The sequence below is a fragment of the Cricetulus griseus genome (genome assembly GCF_003668045.3).
Source record: "Cricetulus griseus strain 17A/GY chromosome 1 unlocalized genomic scaffold, alternate assembly CriGri-PICRH-1.0 chr1_1, whole genome shotgun sequence".
Lineage (NCBI taxonomy): Eukaryota > Metazoa > Chordata > Mammalia > Rodentia > Cricetidae > Cricetulus > Cricetulus griseus.
The window spans coordinates 251034345-251049622 of record NW_023276807.1 but is presented as its reverse complement, the minus strand read 5'-3'; the positions used below and the strand labels follow the sequence as shown (position 1 = coordinate 251049622).

General features: G+C 41.7%; 1 protein-coding gene across 6 annotated transcripts in view; it reads right to left on the bottom strand.

The window, feature by feature from the left end:
- The window catches only part of Pibf1 (progesterone immunomodulatory binding factor 1), a 166810-nt gene that overhangs the window by 40693 nt on the left and 110839 nt on the right, over positions 1-15278 (bottom strand). For 5 of the 6 annotated variants that reach the window (XM_027394008.2, XM_027394010.2, XM_027394009.2 and 2 more), the window contains exon 15: positions 1142-1272. In XM_027394008.2, the coding sequence (XP_027249809.1) occupies positions 1142-1272 (131 nt within the window). Of the gene's footprint in view, positions 1-1141; positions 1273-15278 lie in introns of those variants that run through there. The other variant, XM_027394012.2, reaches the window with a different exon arrangement.

Genomic DNA, 15278 nt, shown 5'->3' with positions numbered 1-15278 from the left:
CACACACACACAAAACCAAAAACTTTAGACTCATAAAGCAATAGGTTAACAAATGTGAATGACATATCTTGGGTGAGGAGGTGCCTTTAATCCCAGCACTTGGGAGGCAGAGGCAGTCGGATCTCTGAGTTTGAGGCCAGACAGGTCTACAGAACAATTTCAGGTCAGCCACAGCTACAGAGAAACCCTGTTGAAAACAGAAAGGGAGGAAGAAAGGAAGGAAGGGAGGAGAGAAGGAAGGTAGGAGAAAGAGTGACTAATAAATGAAGCTAATCTTTTGAATGAAGGTGTGTTTTTTTTTTTTTTAACACAGATCCAATTTTAAATAAAGGTGTTGGAAAGGAATTTATTTATTTGTTTGTTTGTTTGTTTTTCAAGACAGGGTTTCTCTATAGCTTTGAAGGTTGTCCTGGAACTCACTCTGTAGACCAGGCTGGCCTGAAACTTACAGAGATCCGCCGTGGCTGAGGTAATTCTTGGCTTGCTTAATGTAAAGGATTAGAGGCAGATAAGCCCAGAATTTTCTTGGAAAAGTCAACATAAATCTAAGTAAACGTATAAACTTGACCTGTTTAAAAAGCCATCTTGACTGTACAAATGACATGTGCTTATAGTCCTTCCTTCCTGGCTTATAGTTCAGTAAGGAATCTAGGAGGACAAGAACAAGCTGGCTCTTGGGCCCTTAGTATGGACAGCGCTTTGCTAGTGAGCATAGGACTGCATGAGCCATGCTGCATATGGAGGGTGGAGGGCAAGAGGCCATCATTGCTCTCCACCATGTTTAAGACAGAGTTTTGTTTTGTTTCAGTTGCTTCTGCCATGATAGCTGGTCCCTTAGCTTCAGGGGACCCTCCTGTCTCCATCCCCTCATCTTGCTTTACAAGCACCGGGACTATAGATGTGCACTACGGGCTCTGGTTTTCTGTGTGTCCTGGAGATTTAACTCAGGTGCTCACACACAGCAAGCACTTTACCCAGAGAGCCATCAACCCCACAGCTCCTTTCCTTGAAGTTTGAATCCTTACATCACTTAAGACTATGCTCAAGACGACATTATTTAAAATGTACAATCCAAATTAATCTACAGCAGCATGTTAACAATGTCTTTATTATCCAAATAAAAGAAGTGTAGATGTCTTACCTGATGTCTTTCTCAAGTTGACCTGTACACTTCATCAGTGAATCAATCTTGGAATCCCTTTGCCGCACAGACTCTATGAGGTATCTGTAGGGTTGCTGAGTCTGGTTCAACAGTGAATTGGCTCTGTCAAGCTAAAGAAACACAGATGACATTAAATTGAGAAATCTTAAAGTGAAACCACCCCAAATGCTTTAACGTTACAGTACATTATCCTCTTGACATGACTTTTCTAGCACTGGAGCTTGAACCCAGGGCCTCATGCCTGCACTGAGCTACACACCACATACCTCAACCTCATGCCTGCACTGAGCCACACACCACATACCCAGGGCCTCATGCCTGCACTGAGCTACATACCACATACCCAGGGCCTCATGCCTGCACTGAGCCACACACCACATACCCAGGGCCTCATGCCTGCACTGAGCTACACACCACATACCTCAACCTCATGCCTGCACTGAGCCACACACCACATACCCAGGGCCTCATGCCTGCACTGAGCTACATACCACATACCCAGGGCCTCATGCCTGCACTGAGCCACACACCATATGCAGAGTGCACTGAACTCTTTTGCACATGAAACATTCGCAAATGTTAAATAAATCTGTATACATTTGGAGGTTTAAAAAATGGCTAATCAATACAGTCATAACAAATAATAGTAAAAATGATTGTAAACAATAAAGGAAAGTGTAAAATACTAATATATATATATATATTATATATATATATATATATATATACATACATACATACATATCAATTTGGAAGGCTGGATATTTGAGCAATGTGCATACATATACACATTCATATATGTGTATACACACACACACACACAAACACACACACACACACACACACACACACACACACACACTCCCTTTTAATGAAAATTCGTGGTCAAGACCAGACTGGGGAAACCCTCAGAAACAGCTGACCTGAACATGGGGGAGCTCATGGACCCCAGACTGATAGCTGGGAAACCAGCATAGGACTGATCCAGACCCCATGAATGAGGATGTCAGTTTGGAGGTCTGGACAATCTATGGGGCCATTAGCAGTGGATCAGTATTTACCCCTAGTACATGAATGGACTTTGGGAGACCACTACACATAGTGGGATACTCTCTCAGCCTAGACACACAGGGGAGGGTCTAGGTCCTGCTCCAAATGATATGACAGACTCTGAAGATCCCCCGTGGAAGGCCTCGCCCTCCCTGGGGAGCAGGGATGGAATAGGTAGGGTGCTAGTGGGGGGCAAGGGAGGAGGGGAGGGAGAAGGAACTGGGATTGGTATGTAAAACAAGCTTATTTCTAATTTAAGTTAAAAAAAGAAAAAAAATCCAAAAAGAGATAATTCATTAGATGAAACAATCTTTAATTTAGACTTTATTTCTAAAAATATTTAACAATCATTCAGTAACTTTTTTCACATCTCCTTTAGTTTTAAAAACATAAGTCATATATATACCTGAATCATTTTATATAATTAAAAAATTTTAAAATTGTGGTTAAAATACAAAAAAGAAAACAACCCCAAACCAAAAATCCAAACCCATAAAAAGTTACCATTTAAACCATATCTCCCCCCCCCCACCCAGACAAGGTTTCTCTGGTAGGCCTGGCTCTCCTGGAACTTGCTTTATAGGCCAGGTTTGCCCTAAACTCGGAGATCAGTCTGCCTTTATCTTCCGAGTGCTGGGACTAAAGGCATGAACCACCATTTAAACCACTTTTAAGTGTGCAATTCAAAGGCATTAACTATGCTAGAAATGTTTTAGAACCATTATGCTGATCTTTTATTTCAGTGCTGGGGACTGACTCCAGGATCACATACGTGTCAACCTGACCCTCTAACTACTACGCTATGTTCCAAACTCAAAGAACTGGGTGGACTACGTTTTTCAAGACAGTCATGGTTTTGCTTAAGCACCTTGAATGGGCGATTACAGTCATAGACCACAACACTGCTTACATTTTTTTTCTTAAGTCTATTTTAAAATTTACATACTATTTTAAGCTCTATATGCAATTTGCTTTAGTATTTCAACTTTTTTGAGTGGGGCATTCCATTCATTTTATGAAAACAGTAAGAGAAGCTGGGCATAGTGTCGTATGCCTTTAATCCCAACACTTGGGAGGCAGAGGCAGGTGGTTTCTCTGTTGAGTTTCAGGACAGGCAGAACTACAGAGCTATATAGTGAAACCCTGTCCTGGAAAAACCAACCAAGCAACCAGAAAAAGTTAAGTTAATGAGATCAGCCAGTAAAGACCCTAGCAGAGAAAGGTTTGTGATTTGGGTGCAATATCGTGACTACACATGAAGGTAGACACAGAACTCCAAATCTACGCTGTGACATGTTTGTTTATGTGCACACACGCGCCACACAAATACCCTGCAAACACGAGCAAACGGTAAGTGACTAACTAGCCTCCCTGACACCAAGGGGAGAGGGAACTATGAGATGGGAGGCGGTGTGAAATGTGCAAGGGGAAGAATGAACAAATCTGGGCACAGAGACGGCTGCACAGAGTAAAAGAAGATGCTTCAACAGTGAAGAAAACTTCTTGGAGGGCAACTTTCCCCCTCTCTAGCTAGGGTTTGGGTGTGCTTTTCTTTTGTTCTGATAGTCATTCTTTAAAATCCACTGTGATGTCACTGGAATCCTACCCTACTAAATTACTTTAGAAACATTCAACTCTGTGGCCGAATGAAGTTCTACTAACCTGTATAACCAGTTTCCTTAGTCAATTATATCAAACAATTGCCTTGACTTTGTTTTCACACAACTGACCCTTGCTGAATAAACTCAACTGCCAAGTGGCTTTGTGTTTCACAGTGCAGTCTTCTACCTGTGCTGTGGGGTGGACCGGCAAAGGTGGAGGAAAGGCGGAGCAGTTACAAACTACAGTAGTAAACTCTGGTGGAGAATGAGCAGTCTAAAACTTACCAACTCTAATTGCACAAGGAGTAGCAGCTAGCCTACACACATTAATTCACTTGATTTTTCACAACAGCAACTACATGTATTGGATTTTACAACAGCAAAATGAGTCACAAGCCTTACTTCCAAGGCTTAAATGCTGGGGCTTCCCCAACACTCATAAAAACTACAGCATTACTGTTTTAAGGTTCTACTTCTTTATAAGTGTGTGTAGGATTTTAAGGCTCCCAAATATTTTTGCCCCTCTCTCCCCAATTCTGTAGGGCCATACTACCTTATAGTGCCAGATTCGTCCTCTCTCACCCCATCCTTTTTTCACTCACTGGGGAATAAGACTACAACTGTTAATAAATAGTGGTGATTTTTTTTTTATTTGTGAAAAGTTAATTGAACAGAATTTAATTCCTCTGATTAAAAAAAAAAAAGTTCCTGGCTCCAAAGTTACACAGAGAAACCCTGTCTCGACAAATCAAATTCCCCAATACTACTTTAAAGCCTTTTCCTAGTTAAAGCAATAAGTACTCAACAAGTTTCACAATTACTGGCTGCCTATTGTTAGCAAGCTTTTCCTTATAGGAAGGCGTTAGTAACTAATGACTCAGGCACCAGACAACATATGACTCAGGATTAAACCCATGACACAACAGTTTATAGGATTGTTATTCCTCCTTTGTTTCAAACACTTGTACATGATTCAGAGGAAAGTAGTACACGTTTAAAATATAATTATATTTTGCATTCAAAAACTAATACAAATTATACTGGTATTAAAAATCCAAAATTATATTATTCTCTTAAGATTTACAAATTATAAATGTGACCACATTTTGTAGTGTGCGTTTTCTTTCTTTTTTCTTTTTTTTTCTTTTTTTTCCAAGGCAAGATTTCTCTGTAGCTTTGGAAGCTGTACTGGAACTCACTCTGTAGCCTGGAACTTCTTTTTTTTTTTTTTTTTGACACAGGGTCTCTTTACATAGCCCTTCTTATCCTGGAACTCATTGCGTAGACCAGGCTGGCCTCGAATTCAGAGATCCACCTATTTCTGCCTCCCAAGTGCTTGGATTAAAGGCTTGTGTCATTAATAATTGGTCTGTGTGTTTTCTCATTAAATGTAGAATTTCCTTCTTGTGGAGTCTCTTTTTCACAGGAACTGTTTTTCCAGGAGGAAATGGGGTCCTTTCTGGCCAGAGATAGACTGTACTGTGTTCTAGTAAGTGGACTTACATACATGTGATATATGCAGAGGTGGATTACACTGGCCACTTGCATATCTTTGCATATGAAACATCTACTTGATATTAACATTATGCAAATATCTTGTGTTGTCAATCGCCTGGGAAAATGTTACAAGCCACAAGGCGTCTCTCCTGACCAAACTAAATCAAATCCAATAGGGCTCTGATTTTGATATGCAGCCAGACCTGGAGAATGAACAGCTACCATAATCTAGGACTTGTTTTAGGCAACTTCAACCAACTATTTTCGTGGATAAATCATCTTATACTCTGAACTGAGCATGTGTCGTCCCCCCCACCCCCCCAGTTAAAGACAATCTCATTTCATATGTTAATAACTTCATCTCCAAGAGGTTGAAGATTTCCTTAGGATCTGGGAGGAAAGGTGAAAGTGTCCCATCAGGTGCGCCCTGTTGGTTGCTGGTAGGTAGGTCTGGAGTCTCAGGGGTCAGACCTTGTAGACAGGTTTGTAGTGAGACAAGTGGGCTTTAGAACAGCATCTGTCACTAATGCTTCTGCAAGTTTCCCAGGACTTTAATAAGTATCTGCTAAGTGATTATCAGTCATGCTTCTGGTCTTGAGATTTATTTATTTATTTTTTTTTAAATTTCTGAGATATTCTCTATGTATAGCCCAGGGTAGCCTTGAATTTTCCATGTTCCTGACCCTACCTCCCAAGTGTTGGATTATAAGTCAGCACTACCTGGAATGTCTAGCCCCAAGTTTCAAAATGTTGGTATGAAGGAGAAAGTCACAATGGAAAGATGTTAAAATATGTGAATAGCCAGCATGGAAAAGATATTTAGACTTACTGAAGTAAACAAGATTGTAAAGTGTTAGCCATTCAAAGTGTGGTCCTGCACCATTTCTATTAGGACTTGTTTAGGATTCTGAAGGCATCATTCTACATCCCTGTGATCAGAGTCTGAGGGCATGATTTAGAAACTGTATTTTATAAGAACCTTGGATGATTCTTATGCACATTACTGTTTGTCTGTTTCAGGTGGGGTCTCCCTCTATATAGGCTAGCCTAGATCTCACAGCTTAGCTATACTGGTTTTGAGCTCATAGTGATCGGTGCCTGACTTAGAATCTCAAACCCTGAGATTACAGGTGGGAACAAACTTTATTAATGTTTTAAAATCACTGTGGGGCTATGAGAGTGCAGAAAAGGGCAAAGATGAGAGGTAGAAGTAGTTAAAGAAGGCTCAGTAAACAAAAAGAGCAGGATGACCTGAGCTTGATCCACAGAACCTACATAGTAAAAGGAAAGGACAGATTCCTGATAGTTGTCCTTTGATCACCACACATCTCAGCACATAGACAGACAGACACAGACACAGACACACACACGTATGGTAGAAGAAGATGGATACTTACTAAGTGATGTAAGACCCACCTGAGTTACAAAGTCAGTTATAATAAGTAGTCTCTTTGGAAAGCAAAATGAAATGATTTCTAGATTATCTACAAGGTCAGGTCTCAGGTACATCAAATTTGATGGATACTGAGAACACTGGTGATTAGGAAAGTTACTAGTGACTCTGAGGATAGGGCATAACTGATGGAGGACAAAAATATAATGTTAATATAGTAAATGTATTTGAAGGGAGAATAAAGAAGATACTGAAAAGCCTTTGGCAAAAGGGTTTGGCGAAGATCAGCTCAGATGATGGATGCAGCTAGAGTAAAACAAGTAGACACATGACCTAATTGGTTTTGGGAAGCTGATGTTATCCGAGACGTGACGAGGGAGGTGGGACAGATACGGAGGTAAACACGCTGGGCAGCAGGAGGCAGGGCCAGTGGATACTCACCAACATCAATTTGCAATGCTCCACGCTGCTGTGAAAACAACAGAGCTCCTTAGCAAGTTTCCAGCACATTTTCATAAGGCTAGAAGGCTTCTCGCTTTCTTCTGTTAAATCTTTGTAGAACATCTACTATGTTCTACTATACATGCTCCTGGCAGCAACACACTGGAGCATGCTAGTTAGTGAGCTTCAGTGCTCAGGTGCTTGAGGAGGTTCAAGGCTCAACACAGAAACAGTGAGCCAGAAGGGGCTCGAGAAACTGGAAAAATACAGAGTATTTATTTATGATACCGTGCCTTGCAGAGTCCAAAGTACACATGTAATCAGAACGAAAGGCCAGGGAGAGTGGAGAGAAGAATTTTAACTTCAATTGCTAGAAATTTCCTTCTCTTTCAAAGTTCTTCCTGAGAAATTCATGTTTAGAGTCTTAAAAGAATTTTAAATTATTTCTTATATGTATACCACATGCATGCTGTATGTCTGTAGAGGTCAGAAGAGGGATGAAGTCCCCTGGAACTGGAGTTACAGATGATTGTGAACCATTATGTAGGTGCTGGGAATTGAACCTGGATCTTCGGCAAGAGTAACAAGTGCTCTCCATTTCTCTAGCCCCAAGAAGCTTGTTTTTAAAATGGCTCAACTGTATAGCAATTTCAGATTTGGGTGTGAGTATGTGCAGAATCTGCATACTGCTTTGCAAATGGCTCTTAGCATATTGCCTTCAATTTAAGATAACTGATATTTTTCAAGAATGGACCATAATTGCCAGGTGGCGGAGATGGCAGTGCATGTCGGTAATCCCAGCACTTGAGAGGCAGGCGGACCTCTGTGAGTTTGAGGCTAGCCTGGTCTACAAAGTGAGTTCCAGGACAGCTAGGGCTGTTACACAGAGAAACCCCATTTGGAAAAACAAAAACAAAAAACCCCCAAACAAACAAAAAAAAAAGGACCATAATCAAGATTTCAGTTTTGGCATTGCTATTGTCTTTATTTAAAAACAACTGTCTTGCTATATATTCCAGGCATCCTTTGAACATATAGTTTTCCTGTCTTAGCCTCGGGGGCTGGGATTGTAGGCACGAACCACCATACCAGCTTGAAGACTTCTTGGTTTAAGCATTTCACAAGGTTTGAGACAGACCAGCTACTGCAGTAATGGTGAATGTTTTGTCCTTAAAGTACATTAACCACTCACGTGGAAGATAAGTACATGTGTTGTTCTTTAATAATTATTTTAAGGCAGGGTAACCCAGGCTGGCCTCAAACTCAGGATGTAGCTGAGGATAGTCTTGAACTCCTCATTGTCTTGCTGCCATCCACAAGTGCTGGGATTACAGGCAGATGCTACCATGCCCTGTTTATGGGGTGCTGAGGATCAAAGACAGGAACTGGTGCCTGTGAAGCAAGTATGCTATGCTCTGAGCCCCATGTCCAGCTCTGCCCATCAACAGAGCAAGCGTTACTTTCTATAAAGTTTCACAGTAGAAGAGCCTCAAAACACAAGAGCTACGGTAACAATGGTAATGATTATGTAACCTTGATAAAAGCTGCTTCTGGTGCTGTGTCACAATTCCTGGGAACTGTGTTTTTCCTGACACCCTCTTTATTTCACAAATTCTTCTTCAAAGCTTGTCATGAGTCACCCATTTCATAGAGCACTCAGATCTAGTTACATGACATCCCGAATGCCAGCTCCATGAGGATGAAGTGCCACATGCAATATAGTCAGACAGAGAAAACGAGTTTCTAAGTTCCTTCCCAGGACAAAAGCGGAAGCTCTTAATCTTGTTAAGATGGTCAGTTAGAATTTCTCTGGAAAAGTTGCTTTCCATATGCATTCAGAGAAAGTGGCAGCAAGGATTGTCAAAACCACAAGTGACAGAAATTGGCCATGAGTCACTGAACCCCTGGCCCCATCATCCTCTCTGCCCTCTTCTTCTGTCTCTCAGTTTCCTTCTCTCCCTGCCTCCACCTACCTCTCTGTTACTTTCTTATATAGTCTTACCTAGACTGCTTAAAATTTGTGGCCCTAGGAGGCCTGCTCCTTTCTGACAGGAAATGGAGGAGGAGTGGATCTGGGGGAGACAGAGGCTGTAGCAGTACTGCAAAGAGCGGAGGGAGCAGAAACTGTGGTTGGAATGTGCGGTGGAGGGATAAAAAGAAATAGGGTATGGAAATGGACAGAGAATTCGCAATAAAAGACATACAGATGGCTAACATTTACCTTCCTTAGCCATCAGGAAAACACAGACTAAGACTACTTTGAGATCCACACTTAGCACTGTAGCAGTGGGATTCTATGTCACTCCATGAAGGAAACAGATGTCAACATACGCTGTTGAAGATGTTAGGAAAGGAGCATGTATACATTGTTGGTAAGAGGATAAACTGGCCCAGACAGAATAGAAATCAGTCTGGAGTTTCCTCAGAGAAGGAAAAATAGCACTACGACATGACCCGGGTGACCACTCTTGGGCACATACCCACAGAAGGCCATATTGTGTTACAGAGATACTTATACTCCATGTTGTTGTTGCTCTGTTCACAACAGTTCAAAAAGTGAACCAGCCTCAGATGCCCACCTAGATGTAAAGGACGTTTGTAGGAACACGGATGGAAATGTAAAACATACTAAGTGAGGCAATCCGTGCACAGAAAACCAAATGTCACTAGTTTTCTTCCATATGTGCATCATGGCTTCCAATGTTTATATTTCAGTGTTTAATTCGGAATGCCTGTAGAGACCATAAAGTTAGAAAAGGGCCAGGAGGTAGGGCCTTCAGTAGGGTGGGAACACAGAACACATGTGACATGAAAGTAGAGAAAAATTACTGGGAGTATCAAGGCTTAAACAAGGATAGGGGCAGAGCAATGGAGAAAAGGAGGGGTTACATGGAGGAGGCTTAACCAAAACTAAGGATGTACGAAGAAGCCATTTGGAAATCTAGTAATCTATGAACTGGTTTTTAAAAGCAATCACAAAAGGGGTTTGAATGGAGGTCATCTGCATAGGTGCATAATGCTGACCTGAGAATCTATGAAATGGTAAATGAAAATCCCAGTAGCAGATGTGGGATACTTCCCTGTGCGTTGTTGCTTAAGAAGGCCTCAGAGGTCCCCAAAATAAGATAGGTTATTAAAATGCTCTGGGATGACCACCAGCCCTGTTGGTGAACACCAACACTTTGGTTACAGGACATGGAAAAATCAAACTGGAAATGACCACCCCCTTGCTGACTAGCTTTCATACTGCCAGAAGTTACTATGCAGACAGCCAGGGAGAAAAGCCATCATCGTTCTCAACAGCTACAGACCTTGTGTGCTACAACAGTGACTTGTAAGACAAGATCTGCAGGGCTGGAGAGATGGCTCAGTGGTTAAGAGCACTGATGCTCTTTCAGAGGACCTGGGTTCAATTCCTAGCACCCACACAGCAGCTCACAACTGTCTGTAATTCTAGTTCCAGAGGACCTGACATTCATGGCAAAGTACCAATGCATATAAAATAAAAAAAAGTAATAAAGACAAGATGTGCCTGCTAGGACAGTAGTGGCAAGACTGTTATATGAGGGTAAACAACTATGTTCTGACTGTAGACGTAGGCCTACTGCACAGGAGGGAGTTCATTCTGGGTGCTGTGGACCTGATCCATGGCCCATGGTTGGTGTCTTAGTTAGGGCTACTATAGCTGTGATTAAACACGGAAAGCAACTGGGGGAGGGAAGAGTTTATTTTGCTCAGTTTCATGTAACAGTTCATCATCAAAATTAGTGAGGGCAGGACCTCAAACAATGAGGACAGGAAGCTGGAGGTAGGCACTGATGCAGAGCACATGAAGGATGCTACTTACTGGCTTTGCTTCCCCTGGCTCACTCAGCCTGCTTTCTTATAGACTCCTGGACCATCAGCTCAGGGATGGCACCATCCACAATGGGCTGGGCCCTGCCCCATTGATCACTAAATGAGGAAATGCCTTACCACTGGTTTTCAAGTAGGCATTTCCTCAGCCAAGGAAATAAGCCATCCATTACCAATAGCTCCTTGGGGGAAGGCACAGGATTTCTGAGCCCTTTCTCCATCCATGACTAAATGTTGTTGGGCCCAGACTTGTGCAGGCTCTACACTGACAACTGCAGCTGCTGTGAGTTCATCGATGCAGTAGCCATGTCATGCCCAGAACACAGCATCCACAGCCCTCAGGGTCTTCTGCTCCATCTCCCTTAATGTTCCCTGGACTTTGCAGCAGGTGACAGACAGACCCGTCTCATTTAGTGCTTAAGGACTCAATTGATCATTTCTGAAGGGAAACGGAGTGGGGGTGGGGAGGATCTGAGAGGAGTCTATTTTCAATTTAAAAAAGTCACTAAAAAGTCTCAGCGCCTGGCCCAGCAATGCCTCTGTATTAACAACCTCTGTTCACTTCACAAAGAAGCCTCTGACATGTCTTACAACAGCACCAGTCATGTCTATGCAAACAGTTATCCAAGAGACAGCTTGGCAACCTGTCTGTTTAGCAAAACAAAGGCATGTGACTTCCCCAACTGTGCTGGCTAGTCATGTCAACTTGCAAGCTAAAGCCATCTGAGAGGAGGGAACCTTAAGAAAATACCTCCATAAGATTAGGATGAAGGCAAGCCTGTAGGCCATTTCTTAATTAGTGATTGCTCAAGTTTAAGCTAAATAAACCTTTTCTTCCCCAACTTGTCTTTTGGTCATGGTGTTTCATCACAGCAATAGAAACCCTGACTAAAACCGGTACCAGGAGTGGGGTATTGCTGTGACAGACCTGACCATGTTTTGGGGAGCATTGTGGAGAGACTTTGGAATTTTGGGCTAGAAGAACCTTTGAGTGTTAAGAATAGTGCAGAATGGGGCTGGAGAGATGGCTCAGCAGTTAAGAGCACCGACTGTTCTTCCAGAGGTCCTGAGTTCAATTCCCGGTAACACACAACCTCCTTGAGTGAGATCTGGTGCCCTCTGCTGGCATGCAGGCAGAAGCCTGTATACATAATAAATAAAATGTTAAAAAAAAAAAAAAGAATAGTGCAGAAGATGGAGGCCTCTATTAGGATCATTTGTTATTTTGAATCAAGTTTCTGTTCTGGTTAGTTGAAGAATCAGCTGTGATTAACAAGATGCCAGACTACTAAAGCAAAATTTTGTTTTGCTGGGATACTTGATGCTGGTCAGCTGGAGCTAAGAAATTAGTAGTGATTAAGAAGAGACCAGCATTACTGAGGTGAAATCTGGGAAGTCGTTTTCTGAGAGCACAAAGAAGCTGTGTTCCAGAGGTGGCCAAGGTTGTACCCCGTGCTGGCAGCTGGACTTGGTAATGTGTAAGAGTCACCCAGGATGTATTTTGAAGGTGTGAAGGGGTCATGGAGAGCAGCAGCCTCAGAGGCAGTTGAAGGCCCAGGACTGCAGAAGTCATGCAAAGAAGTTGAGGCTTAGCACCACGAAGAGAGCCTTTGAGAGACTATTTGTGAAAGTGTAGGCCAGTTACAGTAGGGGACCCCAGCATTTTGGAGACTCCAATACCATGGGGTGACCACCAAGAACAGCAGCAGCAGTAGAGTGGAGCCAGCCGGAGCCTAGAAGACAAACCATGTTTGCGGCAGAGGGCAGAGCTGGAGAGGTGACCTAAGTGCTTTGCTTGAGTCCAGAGGACCATGAGTGAATCCCAGAAAATTGGACATTGAGTCATTTATACTGTTGGAGTTTGGTTTTACTTGGTTCAGACTGTGATAGTTCCCAGGTTCTTCCCTCTTGAAGAAGGTAATTTTGACTTTAAAAGGAGTCCAAAGTTGAAAGACTTGAACTTTTAAAAGAGTAGATATTTTAAAAGAGAATGAAATTTTAATGCTTGAAGGTCAGAAGAGCACGTCCTACTGAGGGATATGGGTCTGGAGAACACAGTTGTGGCTTTGCACTCCCTGACTTCCCCATCTCCCTTCTTGCCCCTTTCCTGGATGGGAATTGAACTTGGGGCCTTTCAGATGTTAGGAACATGCTTTATCACCGAATTGTATTATTTCTTTAACAGCTTTCCAGAAACAAAACTGAGCCTAGCAACTCCATTTCCACTGAACTGAAAATGGGATTTAAACATTTTATCATTCCAGAAGCATAATCCACAACAGCTGAATGGTAAGGCTAGCCCAAATGTTTAGCACTGAATAAATAAACAACCTATGGTAAATATATAAATGCATGTAACAGATGATTATTTACTGATAAAATGGCATAAAGTACAAGGTATATGCTACAATGTAGATGGACCTTTCTTGGTGAAAGAAACTAGATACAAAAGGTCAGATCCTGCACGATTCCATTTATCTGACTATGCAGAATAGGTAAATGCACAGAAGCAAACAGACTGAGGCTGTCAGAGCTGGGGGCGATGGGGAGGGGGAATTGATTGCTTAGTTAGTACAGGTTTTATTATATAATGATAAAAATGTCTTAGAACTAGATAGAAGTGATTGCATCATACTCTGAATGAATCTAAGATGATTCACTTTACAATGATTAATTTTATGACAAATGAGTTTCACCTGGGAATTAAAAGCCAATGATGAATCATAAAACATAAAAAATGATAAATTAGACTATAAAAATAAAAAAATTCATACATCAAGGAACAGTCACAAGAGGGTGCAAGACAACATGCAAGGAGAATGGATGTTTAGTCACTTATCTGCTAAAAGTCTACTAATCCAGAATACACAGAGAACCCCTGCCAATCAACAACCACAATACCACGCCAAAAGATGCATCTAAACAGCAGAGAAAGTGAGTTGGAGACATATTCCTATGGTGTTAACTCATGCCGTAAGTTGTTGCTGTGGCTGTATTAAAAGGTAGGATCTGGGCTAGGGATGTAACTCATGGTAGAACTTCTGCCTGGGTTCTATTCTCAGCATAGTAAACACACGAACAACAACAAACACAACGTGGTGAGAAATCACAGAGCCTTCATGAACATACTGCAGTCATTATCATACAAGTGGTAGAGACAAACAAGAGAGTATATATGGCTCCCTTCTACCCTCTGATGCCTTTAGCCATGCCATCATGTAGCAACAAGATGTGGCTCCATGATTTTACATTTCTTAACCACACAATTATCATGAGCCAAATAAACCCTTATTATATATAAATTACCCAATCTGTACTATCCTCAAAGTAGAAAACAGACTACAACAGGCATTTCTCTATGGATAGAGACATGGTCAAGAAGAACTCAAAACATGCCTAGATACTAGGCAGTATCGAAACTTCAAATCAAAGTCATAATGAGCTACAATTTCATACTCACAAAGGTGGCTAGAATTAGAAAAGTAACTAGCTAGCATGGCTATTCGTTTGTCAACCAGATGACATCTGGAATCAACTACAATCTAAGAAGCTGAGTATGTCTCTAAAGAATTTTCTTAATGGATCATTTAGTTTTGGGAAGACCTACTCTAAATTTGGGCCACAGCTTCTTTTGGCAGGTCATATCAAATGACATGAAGGAACCTTTTGCTTTTTGCCTGCTTGCCCTCATTCTTGCTGGCAAATTCACCCATTCTGCTGCTGAGGCATTTCTTCACTCATAATAGAACCTACTTTGAGATTCCAATGTAGACTGAAAGCCAGCAGCTCTCTAGGACTCCACTGAGATTCCATCAGATTGGGAATGATAAGACATCTAGTCTCATGGACTAAATTACTACTAGATACTTGGCCTTACCATCAGGAGATATTCATTGTTAGATTACTCAGACTATAGCCTGTAAAACACACACACACACACACACACACACACACACACACACACACACACACACACACGCGAAAACCTTGACATGGCTGGTATAGTGTAAGATGATTGCAATGTCAATGAATCCTGAAGATACTATAGCAAGTAAGACACCAGATACAAAGGAGACAGATTGCACAATTCCATTTATATGAAATATATAGAATAAGGAAATCTACAGAGAAGGACACACAGTACATTAAGTGATGGGGAAGTGGTTCTGTGTATGTGTTTGTCTTATTGGATGATAAATAAAGCACTGTTTGGCCAATGAGGCAGCAAGTTAGGTGGGACTAGGAGTCAAGGACTTTGGGAAATGTAGTAAAGAAGTGG